This window comes from Carassius auratus, chromosome 31 (genome assembly GCF_003368295.1).
Source record: "Carassius auratus strain Wakin chromosome 31, ASM336829v1, whole genome shotgun sequence".
Taxonomy (NCBI): Eukaryota; Metazoa; Chordata; class Actinopteri; order Cypriniformes; family Cyprinidae; genus Carassius; species Carassius auratus.
In genome coordinates this window covers 14,762,854-14,778,033 of record NC_039273.1, presented here as the reverse complement: position 1 = coordinate 14,778,033, position 15,180 = coordinate 14,762,854, and the positions used below count along the sequence as shown (strand labels likewise).

Here is a 15,180-nt window from a genome sequence, read left to right as displayed (position 1 = left end):
TTTTTATTCACAATTTGTACAGTGTCAAAAATCTGGAAGAGGAGCTGGAGGGATGTGAGCTGAACTGGATATTTAGACTTGTCCTTTTTGCTTAATCTCCGGAAGCACCACGTCTTCACTTCTGCTGCAAATAAATTCGGAGTCAGTACCTACAATGCAAAGAACTGTCAAACTGTCAGACACAACATTCTGGTCTTTATCAAAACAAATAGTTCTAAAACAAAATACAATTCTATGATGTTTCCCTCAATAAACATGTTTCGTCTTGTTTTCTTGGAGCTGAGAAGGACTCGTGGGTAGAGTTCCTGGGTGGCTGGAGAGATGGACAGAGCACTGTGAATGAAGAGTGGGGTAAGAATAAATCATTAAAAGCAATACCAGTTTTTAAGTGTGCTTGTCCGAGTCAATTCAACGAAAACCAAAACAATTATTGTAATACATATGACATAATGACACGTTTTTTTTTCTTACTTATCATTTTAATCTAACAATGTAATGTGAAATATTTTGCTTGTATTCTTAATCTCATCATTCAACAATCTGTTAGAGTTATATAATAATTTATAATAATAATAATTTCCTTTTTATTGTTATATATTTCATACATTACACTGATTTGAATATGTCAGATCATGTGTTTTACTTATAGGTGTTATTTCAAAGATTCAATGACAGTGTCTACAAAATATTTTAACATTGGCAGTAATAAATAATAATTGATATTATAAAGTATACAGCAGCTATACAGCAGCTTGTGCAGCCACACATTGTCCACTAGGAGGCAAAAGTGTCAATGGCTTCAAGATTGTTTCCAAAAATGGGAGACATCTGTTCTAAATCAGAGCAAACAATCAAATGCAGTCTTGATACTCTTTAAAATTATAAAACATGTGTGAATAAATAAAAAATAAACAATGTACAAATATGAATCAAATAGGCACTGTGTCTAAGTCTGTCTATATAGTGGACAACAAGAAGGGGAGCTCAGTCTACAGCTGGGAGATATGATCAACGTCATGCAGAAGACTCCAGATGGTACTGTTACAACACAACCCTGCCACTCCAAATTAAATATGTCTGAAATCAATTAACATTTTGAGAATTTGCATGTTCATTTTCTACTCTCTGCTCTGTTGCAGGGTTTGTGGAAGGCCACAGGGTACAAGCAGGGGTGGTTCTCTGCTGCATGTGTGGTAAATATCACCAGTGAACATGTGCAGAGACGTCACATTCGTCAGCGGTATCATGTCCTACAGACAGCCACACGCCTGCTGAAACAACGCAGTGGGGGCCTTATATGAACCACAAAATGCTTTAAATGAGGGTCTGTACAGTTAGAGACTTTGCTTTTTTTCCACTTAATGACTTAAAAAAGGTAAATAATTATATTTACAACCTATATATAATTCGATTGACCTACTGCCAAGTGGTCAGCATGTCTCTTGGTCTTAGTTTATAATATATAATGTCTCATAACTGTAAATGTCCTTACATATGATTTAAGACACACTAAAACTACTTTCTATGGTTTACAAAAAAATAAAAAAATAAAAAATGCGGTCAGTACTTATTCTTGCTCCAGATTTGCTCATGAGTTTTTGCTTTGTTGTTGTTGTTTTTTTTTTTTTGTGTGTTTTTTTATGTAATGTACTGTGCATTTTTTACTGTGCATGTACTGTGGTCATGCTTATTCCCTTCTGTTATTTTCCATATACTGTTTAAATAAATTTTGTAATGAAAATTACAATTACAAAATTATAAGTTTCACTTATTTTGCATGTGAACAAACAATATTTCATTATTTGGCATTCCTGTAATTTTACAGTATTTTATACAGCACTTCACAGTTTAACTTTTTTATTATATTATATTATATTATATTATATTATATTATATTATATTATATTATATTATATTATAAACTACATGGCATTACGACACCAATCAAATTAATCCGCAGGTACAGATCTCAGCCAATAGCTGCCGACCGTTTCAGTCCGAGTCTAAACCAATAGAAGGCAGGATCTGTCTGAAGTGGTCGAATCAGAGCGGAGCTCTGGCCGCAGTTCGCCTACAACGACGGTCGGACGTGTAACTTATACAGAGTTGAAGAAATACCAGGCGAAAAAGAAAAGGTATGATGTCGATTTATCACAAATTAGAGATGTAAAAGCAAATGTAAAATAGTTTGTTGGCAGTAGCTCATTTAAACTTGACTCGGTGAAGCATACGGTAGGGTTTTATGATCTCTTCGCATGTTTGTGTGGTTTGACTAAACTTTCTCAGTCTTTGTCTCATCTCTAATGACAAACAGCAAAACGTGTCCTTTGAGTTTTTTCGTCGCAGATGAGGATATATTTGTCGGTGTTGGTGAAATACGACGAGTAAAATAAGTTCGTCGCGGGGGGTTAAGCTGTAGCAGAGATTTTGATCTTTTTGTTCCATGCAGCTTTATCTCATTTACTTACATTAACGTAACGTTAAACAACTCTAGTTTATTTACGTTAACAGTTTTGAGCATATTTGCAATATGAAGTGGATTCTGCAATGAAAGCGTTAATTTCATTACTAAAACAAATAAACAAACAAGCAAAAAAGATTAATGGTCACTGATCATTGCTCAAACTCATGGATAAAAGTATTCCGTCTCAAATGTTAACTTCATTCCTATGAGGGGAAATGGCTCAGTTTGGACCCTAGCTTGTAAGTGAGCCTGTGATTTGAAGGCATTCCAGTCAAATTACTTAAACCAGCATGTTGCATTAAAGAGCCAGAAACATTCTGAATGATGTTGGCTTTAATGAGTGTTATTCTCAGGTGTCCCTGCTGCTTTTAGAGATCAAGAGATTTAAAGTGGAGTTTGTTTGAGTTGGTCGTGTTGCATTGACGCCTCTAGTGTTGCTAGTTAGTGTGAGGTTAATCAGACCTCATGCAAAGTCACTGCTAAATTTGGCAGTACATTAGTATTTTGTAATGGCTAACCTGAGCTTCGATCTTGTGGTCACTACTTTTGGTGCCAGCCAGTCATGACAGGAACTTTATGACATGTCATATGAAAGGAAAGGAAATTGGATCATGCTATTTTAGTGTAAATATTAATTGTCATTGGATTTTTTTTTTTTTTTTGAACATGTGGAGCAACTTTGAATGCTTGAATTAGTCAGTCAAGGTTGAAAATAAATTAATGTCATAAATTATGTTCTTGTCTTTATACTCCAGTAGCTATCTCTGCTGATCTGGTTTCTTCCTTTTTTATAATAGATTACGGATCAGTGTCATTTCTTTAATTGTTCTGTTGTCTCCAGGCAGGAGGGGGTATATGTGTGTGAGAGAGGGGGTAGGCTGCATTGGGAGCAGCTATGGGTGAGATAGATGGCACCTACCGCTCCTTGCAGACCCCTGCAGGGACACGGCTCGGGGCTCAGTACAACACAGGCATCAGCACCCTGGAGCCCGGGCAGAGCCTCAGTTCGGCTATGGGAGCAGGAGGGAAAGGCCACAACAAGAGCCTGGAGATCCGCGTCCAGGGCCTAGATGATGCTCAGGAGTTCTATGAGCTCGAGGTGAGTCACTCCACATCAACTGTTCATCTCCATATAGGTATGTGTGAGTGATCCTGAAGTTTTATATATTTGTGATGAATTTTTCTCAAATATAAAATATTACGTCTTTTAAAGGTGCTGTAGGGAACTTTTGTGAATTTTTTTTTTTTTTTTTTTTTTTTTTTTACATTTATTAAACCTGTCATTATGTCCTGACAGTAGAATATGAGACAGATAATCTGTGAAAAGAATCAAGCTCCTCTGGCTCCTCCCAGTGGTCCTATTGCCATTTTCAGAAATTAATCCGCTCCCGGTAAAAAATAACCAATCAGAGCTGCGGTCCGTAACTTTGTTTGTGTTCAAAATGTAGAAAAATTTATATAATAAGCGAGTATACCATGAATCCATTTTCCAAACCGTGTTTTTAGCTTGTCCTGAATCACTAGGGTGCACCTATAATAAGTGTTTATATTCGGACTATTTTAGGTTGCTTCGGGGGTACCGCGGCGGAGTAACCCAGTACCTTTGTGATTCTTCATAGACATAAACAGAGAGAAGTAGTTCCGGCTAAGATGTTCTTCCGCAAGACGAAAGCAGTTCTGTTTATTAACCACTAGAGCATCAAAAGTTCCCTACTGCAGCTTTGATGGGCTTTATATTTGCTCACGGTACACTATCATTTAAAATCTGTTTAATCAATGTTAATTTGATTAAATCAATTTTTAATCAATCATGTTTAATCAAACAGTTAAAACCGTGAAATGATATGTGAAATATTTATATCTTAAAATATATTTTCGAATTTAATATATAAAAAAATATATATTTTAAAACTGAATTTTCAGCAGCCATATGTGAGTCTTCAGTTGTGTGTGTGTGTGTGTGTATATATGTGTGTATATGTATATATGTATATATAATAATTATAATTAAATTTAACTCTTCCCTGTATTAATTTAGCAAAAAACAGTGCAGTACATATGATGATATAAACATGCCTTGATTTATTTTTGACTAGATTTTTATTCTAGTTTACTTTTCTATCTAACCAAATCTAATCTTTTGAATCTACTTTGACTACACTTGCTGGCTGAACTGTTTGCCTGGATGTTTTGTTTGTTTGATTCCGCTGCACAAATATTGTACTTTTGCTATTATGTTTGCAAAGCTCCCCAAAGTTTATTTAAAAAATAAGAGCACACTGCGTTTGGTTTTGTCCATTTGCGGCTGTGCTGGAGAATGTAAACGACGTCTCTCCGGAGACTTCTGGCAGACTTGCTTTGCGTGTTGGGTTGTGGTGGGTGACAGCTGCCACATGGCTTCAGTTCTTAAATCCTGCGTCTTTAAGTCTGTTTTACACCCGATGCCTGAAGTCACTGTAAGTTCTAGCCTGGCTGCTGTTACACATCTGATGTATGCATTTTCTGCCTTGAAGTTCTGTTTTTATCACAATGGGTAAAAATAAAAAAGCTTAAGTTTTCGTTGAAGTTGCATTTGAATGAATTTCCTACAATATGACATCAGCATTTGAATGCAAAATGACATGGACGAGGCGAGATTTAGGATTGTGTGGGTTTGTGCAATTTTGAGATAAGCAGGGTGGCTTTTAAAACACGTTTATTGTTGAGAGCTGCTTAATATGGGACATGTAAAAATTAACTGACTTTACAGCAACAACACCTGAATAATCCTTCAGCCATCCAAGATTGTATGAGTTGGTTTCTTTTTCATCTGTACAGATTTGGGGAAATTTAGCATCACCTCACTCACTCACCAATGGATTCTCTGCAGTGAATGGGTGCCATTACAATGAGAGTTCAAACCGCTTCTAAAAACATCCCAATAATCCAGAACACATCCACTCTAGTTCATCAATTAGCATCTTGTGTAGTGAAAAGCTGCAGGTTTGTAATAAATAATTCTATCATTAGGACGTTTTTAACTTCAAATCACTGCTGCCGGCTAAAATACGAGTCTATCATTAATATCGCTTTTTCCTGTGAAAAGTCATCTCTTCCAAATCAGAAGAGAAATATGCACAGATCATGCACTGTTTATGAGTGAAAACCGTTCTAAACAATGTTGGTATATCTTTCTTACAAACACAGGTTTTCACTTCACAAGGCGTTAATTGTTGGACTAGAGTCATGTGGATAACTTGTTTATCATTGTTATGTTTTTAACAGCTGTTTGAACTCTGATTCTGACGGCACCTGTTCACTGCACAAGGTTCAGTGGTCGTCAAGTGATCTAAAGCTATTTTTTTTTCCAAATCCAGGGATGGCCTGAGGTTAGGGCTGCTCGATTATGGCAAAAACCATAATCACGATTATTTAACACAATTATGAGGGGGCTATATGACCAGAACTCTATATGAGTGATTTATTTAAAGATTGTGATACATTTCAAATATATATATATATAATATTCCTGTAAATAAGGTTGCTATGACATGTACATTGTAAAGACCAGCAGAATTTCAAACAAACAAAATTCCTCAAAATTATTGAACATAATTAAACTGTCAGTAATAAAAACGCAAAGGACAAATACAATGGATTAAAAAAATACACATGAAACAAACTGTTCTCTAATGTTTACCCGTATGATTATTTCATTTATTCACTATTTTATTTATTATTAATGTCTCATTTCAGTTTTAGTTTGGCTCTAGTTTTATATTTATTGCCGTTTATGTGAAAAGTTTCATGTAGTGTGGTAGAGCCTATGACAGAAATGAATAATCAAATGTTAAATCAAACATAGCCGCTGTCACTTTAAGAGCCACACGGATCCAAATTACTGTAATGCGCATATTTTCCTGACCGATTTTTTTACATGACCGATAAAGGTATACGTGAATAATCACCAAGCTCATCATTTTGACACATTTTTACATGTATTTGATCGTTTAGGTGCACATCTTGAGCTAATGTCCGTGTTCTGTTCTGTCTCTGAGCTCATATCTCTTCCTGAGGAGCAGCGCAAGTTCTCTTTCACGCTTTTAAAAATATTAATAAATATACTTCGATAAATCAAACATGTTGCATTTAGCAAATGTCACGTTACATGATTTTAATGATTTGGCGGGAAATTGGGCTTTTAAGGATGAACTCGAAATCGAGCCAAATCAATTAACTGCACAGCCCTACCTGAGGTTAATAACATTTTGAGAAAATGTTCATTTTTGGATGAAATGTTCCTTTAACGTCTCACTGGTTTGACATTTGAAGAGTATCTTAATGTGGTGTTATAAGACAGTCTCCAAGTAATTTGGTGGAGGATGAGAACTTCCCATGATTAGATCAGATAACAATGTGCGTTGAATTCCCCCGTTACAAAGATCAAACACGGGAGAGTGGAAAACGGTTGTTATCCAGCTTTATTAGGCTACAGGACTCAGGAATGCTGTGGTACCACCAAACATGCTTTACTGAATCAGAGAGCCCCTGCTGGAGGTTAATGACTGTTCATATTACGTCTAGATAAAGGAAGAACAATGGGGTCAGTTCTGGTTCAAAGATTTATTAGTCTTTCTAGTCCTCCTCAGGAGTGCGCTGGGACTTGTTTTCCATTACACTTAATTTAGCACTGCTGAGTGTGTTTGAACTGCGGTAGTGATTGATCTGTTGTCAGATGATGTGGATGTTTTATTAGGCAGATTGTGTGTAATGATTCATAAGGCAACGTGGCTTTGTGATCTGTTCCATGATGCACAAACTGACGCTAACACAGTCTGGTGTTGCTCATGAAAGGGGTTTGTTTATTCTCAGCAGGAGTGTGTGTGTGTGTGTGTGTGTGTGTGTGTGTGTTTGTGTGCACTTGTGTGCTCACTGCATTATGGGTCTGATGTCATGAAGCCACATCTGTTTCCAAGATGGGACTGTGTTCTTGTATGCACACCCAGGTACACTAAAATACACAAAATATCCCCAAATTAACCCTCAGTTCTAAACTCCCAGACCAAAGAAACAAAGACCGATGTGCTGAACTACTGCTCTTGATAGTCTGAACATATTGTCTGGTGATGGTTGTGATGAGATTGTTTTGAGTCACTTTTCAAATGTTCAAGTTTAAAACCTCAGGTTTGTTCATTGTTCAAATGCAGACACTTTTAAACTAGGCTACATACTTTGATAATCATCAAGCCGGTGGGTTCTCTGAACAACTGGCCAGTCTAAGGCTGCACGATAAATCTAATGCGATATTTAATGCGCATCTTGTCAGTAGCCTTTTCAAGCTGGTTCTGTAACCAGAGCAGCATTAATTACAGAGCCGTTGTTCACTGACGAGCTGCGCAAAACCACAATCATATTTTGCGCATGTTTCGCGCATGTTTCACGCAAATGAAGTATAAAATTTAAAAAATAAATTAGATAACTAGTGAATCTCACTCACTGATTCACTGTTATCCAACAATACTGGTAATTTGTATAACTTTTTTTAGATTCTTTTTAATATATAATCCTAAATTGGCATAAAACTATCAGCTATTAGATTTTTAGGAAAATGATTTGCCATAAGGGAATGAATGCCTGTGCACGTGCATATTGGGCATTAGCTTGTTAGTTCTGCCTCTAACCTTATTCCCAGTTCACCCGGAAACCCACTGGCTTGCTCTCTTGATCTGTGAGCCGCTCCTCTGCCTCGCCAACTTGTAATTTTTGCTGCCATCTAAACGCTGAAGGCCTGCAGCAATCCCAGCCTCAGCATGTATTTATGGATCTGGGTTTGTTCTCTGCTCCATAGCGTGTGCCAGAGTTATAATTTTCTCTGACTTTGAAATCAGTCAAAATGTATTTATGGACATTTACCCCTGTAGCTGGATTATGATATCTGTAATTTTTTGTTTTGGGATTTGTAGCCGAATTGTGAATATTTTGGTCTGTTGACATTTGTCTATTTCATGTGTTTGCACTGATCATTGGGAGTTTACTGTCAACTAAATAACGGAATACATCCTTTCTGAATAAAAGTATTCATTTCTTAAGTCTTACTGACCCCAGACTTTTGAATTGTAGTGTATTTGGGTGTAGTGAGACAAATTATTATTGTAGTTAGTTACTGTACATGTTTATTTTTATGCATTGGATTTCTGTTGAAAACAAAGTAGGATACATAAGCTGCTTCCGAAGTTACACACTTAATGCATAAAGTTTGTATTGTATAGAACTGTCGATGAAGTGTGTTCTAGCTATGGGTGTAAATACATTCCGGGACATACTACCATGTGCCATCTTTGCATCATACTTTGACTTGCGTGTTCTTTGATTTATTATATACAACAGCAACACAATAATTTACTTGACTGTTGCTAAAAAATGTACAGTAACCTGTGAGGACGAACAGCTGCTTAGCTCATAGTTTTTCCGTTCTTTAAAAAAAAAAAAAAAAAATATCTTTGAATCTGATGGCTCTTCAGCTCCCTTTGCATAATGGAAGAGTAAAGTGTAGGTTATCAAGTTTAAAGATAATTGGTCCATGTCAGTGCAAATGCAATGATTTGCAGTCTTGACATTTCCATTATAAACGGGCTTGGGACACTCAAAACCTGTCAGACGTCTGCTCCCCATGAGTTTTGGTTCACTAGGCTAATAGGAAGTGATGAGGAAGCAGCTACAGCAGCCTAAACTTCCTGTCCCATCTACACCCATGGGACGAAGCAGGCCTCTACTTGCTCTTCAAAGTAATCACTCAAGCTGACAGTCAAAGTCAGTGACAGGCCTGTTGCCTTAATTTAGTTAAAAATTATTAATTTATTTGAGTTAATATTAATGGAAATTCCTTTATTTAATGTTTTTAAATATAGCTACAATAACACCGGTTCTGTAAGATTTAAATCTGTCCAATACATTTCCATTCAGATTGCATGCAAAACTACAACTCTGAGCTAATTTTGGGGTCCTAACAATGACTCTGGCAGCTGTGATGGAGAGGGCTCTTAGATCATTGGTTTTTATCAATTAATTTGCTGTCTCAGCTCTAAAAAACAAAGAGAGAACTTGCGCACATGCACATTTGCATGGAATTTGACCAGAGCATGCTGCAGGCCATTCAAGCCCTACTGTGACCTTCTGAGGAATCAACTGGGGCTCTGAGGGGGGGCAGCAGAAATAGACGCTATTAAACAGAGACTGCAGAGACCTATCGCACAACTCTGGGCCAGAGAGTGCTGTGTTTTGTGAGAGCCCCTGCTCTCAGTCCTAAAGAGAGGCAGGATAGGTTAGCATGTCACACTGGTTCTCTTACTGAGCTGAGTCTGTGCCAGGACCAGGACCCTTGCCAAATACTCTCCAATGAGGGTCTGTTCACAGCTGCTTGTGGAGAGGGAGAGAGTAGAGAGTCCCCTTTATCTGCTCAGTGACACTATGCAAGCGATATAAATACACCTCAGCCGGGAGATAATGTCCTCTTTGTCTGTACAAATACTTCTTATCCAAGACTACAATTTTATCGGCAGGCTGCAAGTTTTAGCAATGATGCATCCAAATGTTACACTTACAATGGCAACAGAGTCTTCTGGGTCAGCGACATCTCTGTTTTTTTTTTTTAGATGAACATGTTTTTAATTTCTGAATTAAATGTCTAAGTATTAAAATATAAAGTGTACTTTAAACACTTTAAACTTTTTATCTTAAATATTTTGAAATAATAAACAAAAAACAAGAACTGACATCGAGAGGACCTATGAAGATCCATATGGTCAATATTTCCAAATTTTTTGAATTTTATATATATATATATATATATATATATATATATATATATATATATATATATATATAAATATATAATGGCTTTGCAAGGTTAGTTCAGGTTGCAAAATGTGGCAGATTGTTTTTGTCATTGACCCTTTCATTATTCATGTTGAAAATTTGCAAGAGCGTGTGATAAACATTACTTCACGACATATGATTTATGTGAATCATAAAACTGATTTGTCCTGACTTTACACTTTTGTAATTCAATCTTGGGCTTATTCTCCAATGATGTGCAAGTAAAAATAGACACTAATTGCTGCTCTGGATATTTGAACTGGCTCAGTTGAATGAAAAAGCCTTGAAAAAACAGCCCGTCTTTTCAAAGCTGAACCACGGAGAATGTCCAGTGACTAGAAACGGTCTTTGAACCTGCACAGACCTGGAAACAGTCACAATAAAAGACATTTCCTGTACGTAAATGACATTAATGGCACAACAGAAAGTAAATTCATGCCTTCCAAGAATGCTGGCTCCATGTGCCAACTTTAGTCTTTACTGGCGAAATTCCTCCCTTATAATGTGTGTGTTTTTCTTCTTAATAAAACAATATGTGTTGTGTAAGGCTGTGCAAAGACCCGAAGTAGACATTCTCTCTTTGTTTATGTAGACATTGTACCCAGATTCTTTCCTTTGTTAATGTTGGAGCCATTTTTGAATGTGCTTTCAGAATCAAAACAAGTGCAACTGACAGTGAAGGAGCCACAGTGACACCAGGTAAATGGGCGGCTCTGCAAAAAAGGGTTTTGAACGGGATTGGTCAGCAGGCACAGGGCTCCACCCACACCCCGCAGCACCAGGAAGCTCAATAACACTGGGCCTTTTTTATTCAGCTCATAACAACAGCAGAGAAAAAAAGCACTAGTTTCACTCCCTGTTTTGTGTTTAAGACAGACCTGCAGAGTGAAGAAAATGTGTGTGTGTGTCTTTGTTTTAATGAACGCATGTGAATGTGTGTTGTTTGTGTGAGGCACAGATGAGTCTTTGTGGAGGGGTCAGTGCAGTGAGGGGGCTTCTTCGATCAGTGAGGAATGCGAAACAGTGAAGACAGAGGGGCTGGATGGTGGGATTTCAGAGGAGGGAGCAGAGCAGGACTTGTCCAGCATGAACAAACAAGCTCATAAATAGTTTGTTTGACAGGTTGTAGAGGGATGAGTGGGAGGAATGGGGTAGGTGGGAGTAGGTATTTGAGTAATGGGCAGCTTGTGTTGGTGTGGCATGAGTAGTATTGTGTTAGATTAAAGAAACATGCCACTATTTTTGAAAATAGGCTCATTTTCCAACACCTCTAATAGCTTCAGCCATATCAGCCTAGAAAATCAAAACTTTTCATTTTCCGTCAGTCTTAGTACATGATGTAACTACAGAGGAGTCAAGTTTAAAAAGGAAAAATAACGAAACTCTTTGGTCATTTTTGAGCGAGATGCTAACGGTCTAATCAGAATCAATGATCTATCATACTAAACTAAGGTAAAAGTGCTACAGACAGACCCAGAGATCGGCTGAATGGATAAAAAAAATGGTAAAACACAACTAGTTTAACTCTAGGGGAGTTGGAAAATGAGCCTATTTTCAAAAATAGTGGATTGTTCTTTTATGCAGTAGGACATTAAAGTCCAGCTTTTGTACATGCCTTTAAACTTTAAAGATCTATGACTTTGATTGTGAGTTTGTTTGTGTGGGGAAAATTTAAATGGAGAGTCCTCAGTGGAATGCTTGGAATGATTTGTGATTCAGCTTTGTTGCTGTAATGAGGAACATTTGGAGTTGAAACAATTTCCTGCGATTTAAAGCTGAGCATAACATACAATGACCTGTCTCTCTTTTTGTCTTGCTTTACCTAGTTTTAGCATTGGTCAACTGGTATAGATATTTTGAGTATTTTAAGTGTGCAACTCTTAATAACTAGAGTGTAGATTGACTGATGGCTGATAATATGAGTGGGGCTCCAGACAGGGACATATTTGGTTGCAATATTTTAATTTTTTTGCGCTACAACATGGGATTAATCAATGCATGTTGATTAACTTTTAGCATAGTTTATAGTTATATGAAAACAAAAGTTTCAACCTGTTCTTTTTCATCAGTAATCTTATGTGATTTGAATTTGATTGAGTTTTGTTTTAGTTTTTTTGCTATCAAACTGTCTTCAAATTTGCGATATTGTTTTTAAGATTTACAAGAAAAGATGATTTGTCTGTTTTGCTTACATCTACACACCTTTCAAAAACATCCATAGTTTCCTCAACATTGGTGTCATTTTTGCTGTGCGCACCTTTGTGCTTGTGTTGATGCAGCAACAGGCTCTACAAGTGCTGCACAGTTCATACGAGTATCGCGGTTTCGTTAAGCAAAAAAGACTGACTGGATGTGTCGTTAATGAAATCACCTGTGCATTAATTTTAAATATAGTTCAATTAAAATTTTGCAGTCATACCAGTCAGTTTCACCAGCAGGAAAAATAGTCTCAAAATGCGACTCTTTGGTGACAGTCTCGAGCCCTGATGAGATACTGCACATGTGATATTAGGCATGGCAAAAGTTCCATAATTTTTTGTTTTGTTTTTTAAATGACTCTTCAATGGTGCATTCGCACCAGATGCCAATGAAGCATTCAACGCAAGTGATTCACATGTTAAGTCAATACAAAAATGTGAATAGACAACCTGCTGCATGATTCGCGCGATAGACGCGTTGCACATCAGTTGATAAATGTTACTTTTCCCAAAACCTTTCGGGAGTAGGGCCACAACATCACCTCCATTCAAAATGTGAAACAAACATTCTTCTTGTTCGGGTTTCAGTTGGCAAATGCCGGGAATATTCTCCACAACAGAGCGAATAGCATCCTTTGCCTCCACGTCTGCTGTCGTTTTTCGATTTCCCTAAACTACAATCCTAATTTCGACGCTTAGCGTCTACGTCACTGCTCTCAGCCCGCCATCTGTTCGTTGATTGCCCAGCTGTTTTGGAGCTGGAGGAAAACTGGGAGATAGTTCACTATTTCAGACTCAGTACAGAAGCGAACTGGGATTGAGCAGCAAGCCTGACCTAGTCAGGCTACAATAACCATAATATTTTGAAAATTATCCAAATAAATGGTGGTTGAAATCACAATGCTGTGTGAACTAAATTTTCAGAAGCCCCTCCCATGACGCAAATTTGCATCTGTTGTAAAGTGAATTTGACATGCAAATGAAGCGAATAAACTCAAAATGTTCAAGTGTCCAACTACATGCAAATAGCGCAGTTTAATCACGCAAGTCGCATCTGGTGTGAACGCACAGTCAAAATAGGAATAATTTAATAACACTTTTAAAAGTTATCTTGAGAAAATATAAAAAATAATATCCATTTTTTTTTCAATCTATGATGCCTAAATTCCCTTTATAGCATTGAAGCAAGTGCGTGTGTATTCATGCCCTTATTCTGTTACTGTATTGTGTTATCATTCTCACTTGTATTTCGACCGATTATATGAAATTGCTATAATGGCAATCCTGTCTGATTAAGCTGATATATTTTAATTATAAAGATTGAGATGTGCACATATTATTAAATATTTAGTTGCAGTCTTGTGTAGCAAATCAACAGTAACAAAACCAGCAGTCAGTCTTATCAGTACAGTCGGTAGTAGGAAGCCTTATACACCCTCTCATTTGGCCTGCTTAACGTCCACCATATGATGCAATTAGTGGAACAAATTAGTGACTGCTTTGAGAGAGCTGGCCATGAGGAAAATCCTAGAGGTCAGCATCTCTTGATTGCTTCAAGCCCCCACCACCCCCAACTCAGATGACAACTTTTGCCATCTCTCACTCTGATATAATTTGAGGGTGTTGAAGCATGACAGATTGGGCTTTTCATTAGTTTGGCCCTGTTGGCAGCCATTGCTGGCTTTGACCTTAAATCAGGGGATTTGCTATAGCACAGATCGAGTTCACTTCTTTCCAAAGAGACTTCATTTAATGCCTGCTCACAGTACAGTATTGTTGAAATGTAAAATTTTTACATTTTATCAACCATTGTTGAAATGGTTTTAAATTTGATTTTATGAGAATTATCCAAAAAACTCAGTAAAGCATTGTTGCCAGGTCACTTCTAATGTGACGCAAGTGATGATCCAAGCAAAATGTATTTCTTTGAACTAAACTCTTTACCAAGTGATCTTTTTTTCCACTTTGAATGTTCTCACTTGTAAATGCTTTTCTTAAACACAACTTTTCTGCTTTCTGTTGAATAAAACTAAAAGTATATTTCCCTTATCTACGTTCCATTTCAACTTGTGGATAAACAAAGAAAGTTCCATTTAAGGAGTGCTTACGTTATTGTGTAATTGAAAAATTATTTAAAAGAAAAACCACAGCGACAAATGCTTTGTATGGTCAGTTCATCCCAGCCCATGTAAGACTGATGATGTCCAGTCAATGTTACAATAGCCGCTTTTCAGGCCTGTGTGAGTCAGGGCTAACAATGAGCCTTGCTGGACCAATAGCTTTGCTCCTCAAGCTGCTAGGCCGAAATCAAGCTGTGTTCCCACTGTGGGAGCAGCGCAACTCTAAAAAGCCGCCTTTATCACACCTCACTGAAGTGGTACAATTAATAAAACTAAAACTATATTGACTAACTATATATAAAGACTTCAGCATCAATATTTTATATACCAATAACAGATCTGCCAACTTGTATGCATTTTGCCTTGCAGCTATGCATTTTGAACTGAAAGTACACCGGTACGATTTGTCACTCTTAACTAGGCAAAAATCTAGTGACACCCCTGTCCACGCGCAATATTCAAAACAAGCAACAGACAAAGATGAAGAGTTCAACCAATCAGTGCATTTTTTTTTTTTTTTTTGCATTTAAATATTTAGTTTTGT

The 15,180-nt window shown here is 37.1% G+C and overlaps 1 protein-coding gene and 1 long non-coding RNA gene across 2 annotated transcripts in view; both read left to right on the top strand.

The window, feature by feature from the left end:
* Nucleotides 1-276: 276 nt before the first annotated feature.
* LOC113051109 (uncharacterized) lies at nucleotides 277-1,164 on the top strand. Its single transcript, XR_003276852.1, has 3 exons — nucleotides 277-351; nucleotides 938-1,035; nucleotides 1,140-1,164. It is a non-coding gene; the product is annotated as an uncharacterized LOC113051109 (long non-coding RNA).
* An 854-nt stretch (nucleotides 1,165-2,018) lies between these two features.
* LOC113050636 (FERM, ARHGEF and pleckstrin domain-containing protein 2) overlaps nucleotides 2,019-15,180 on the top strand; it is a 48,073-nt gene continuing 34,911 nt past the window's right edge. Inside the window, exons 1-2 of the mRNA XM_026213831.1 lie at nucleotides 2,019-2,135; nucleotides 3,306-3,563. Coding sequence (XP_026069616.1) covers nucleotides 3,360-3,563 — 204 coding nt within the window. The 5' untranslated portion in view covers nucleotides 2,019-2,135; nucleotides 3,306-3,359. The remainder of the gene's footprint in view (nucleotides 2,136-3,305; nucleotides 3,564-15,180) is intronic.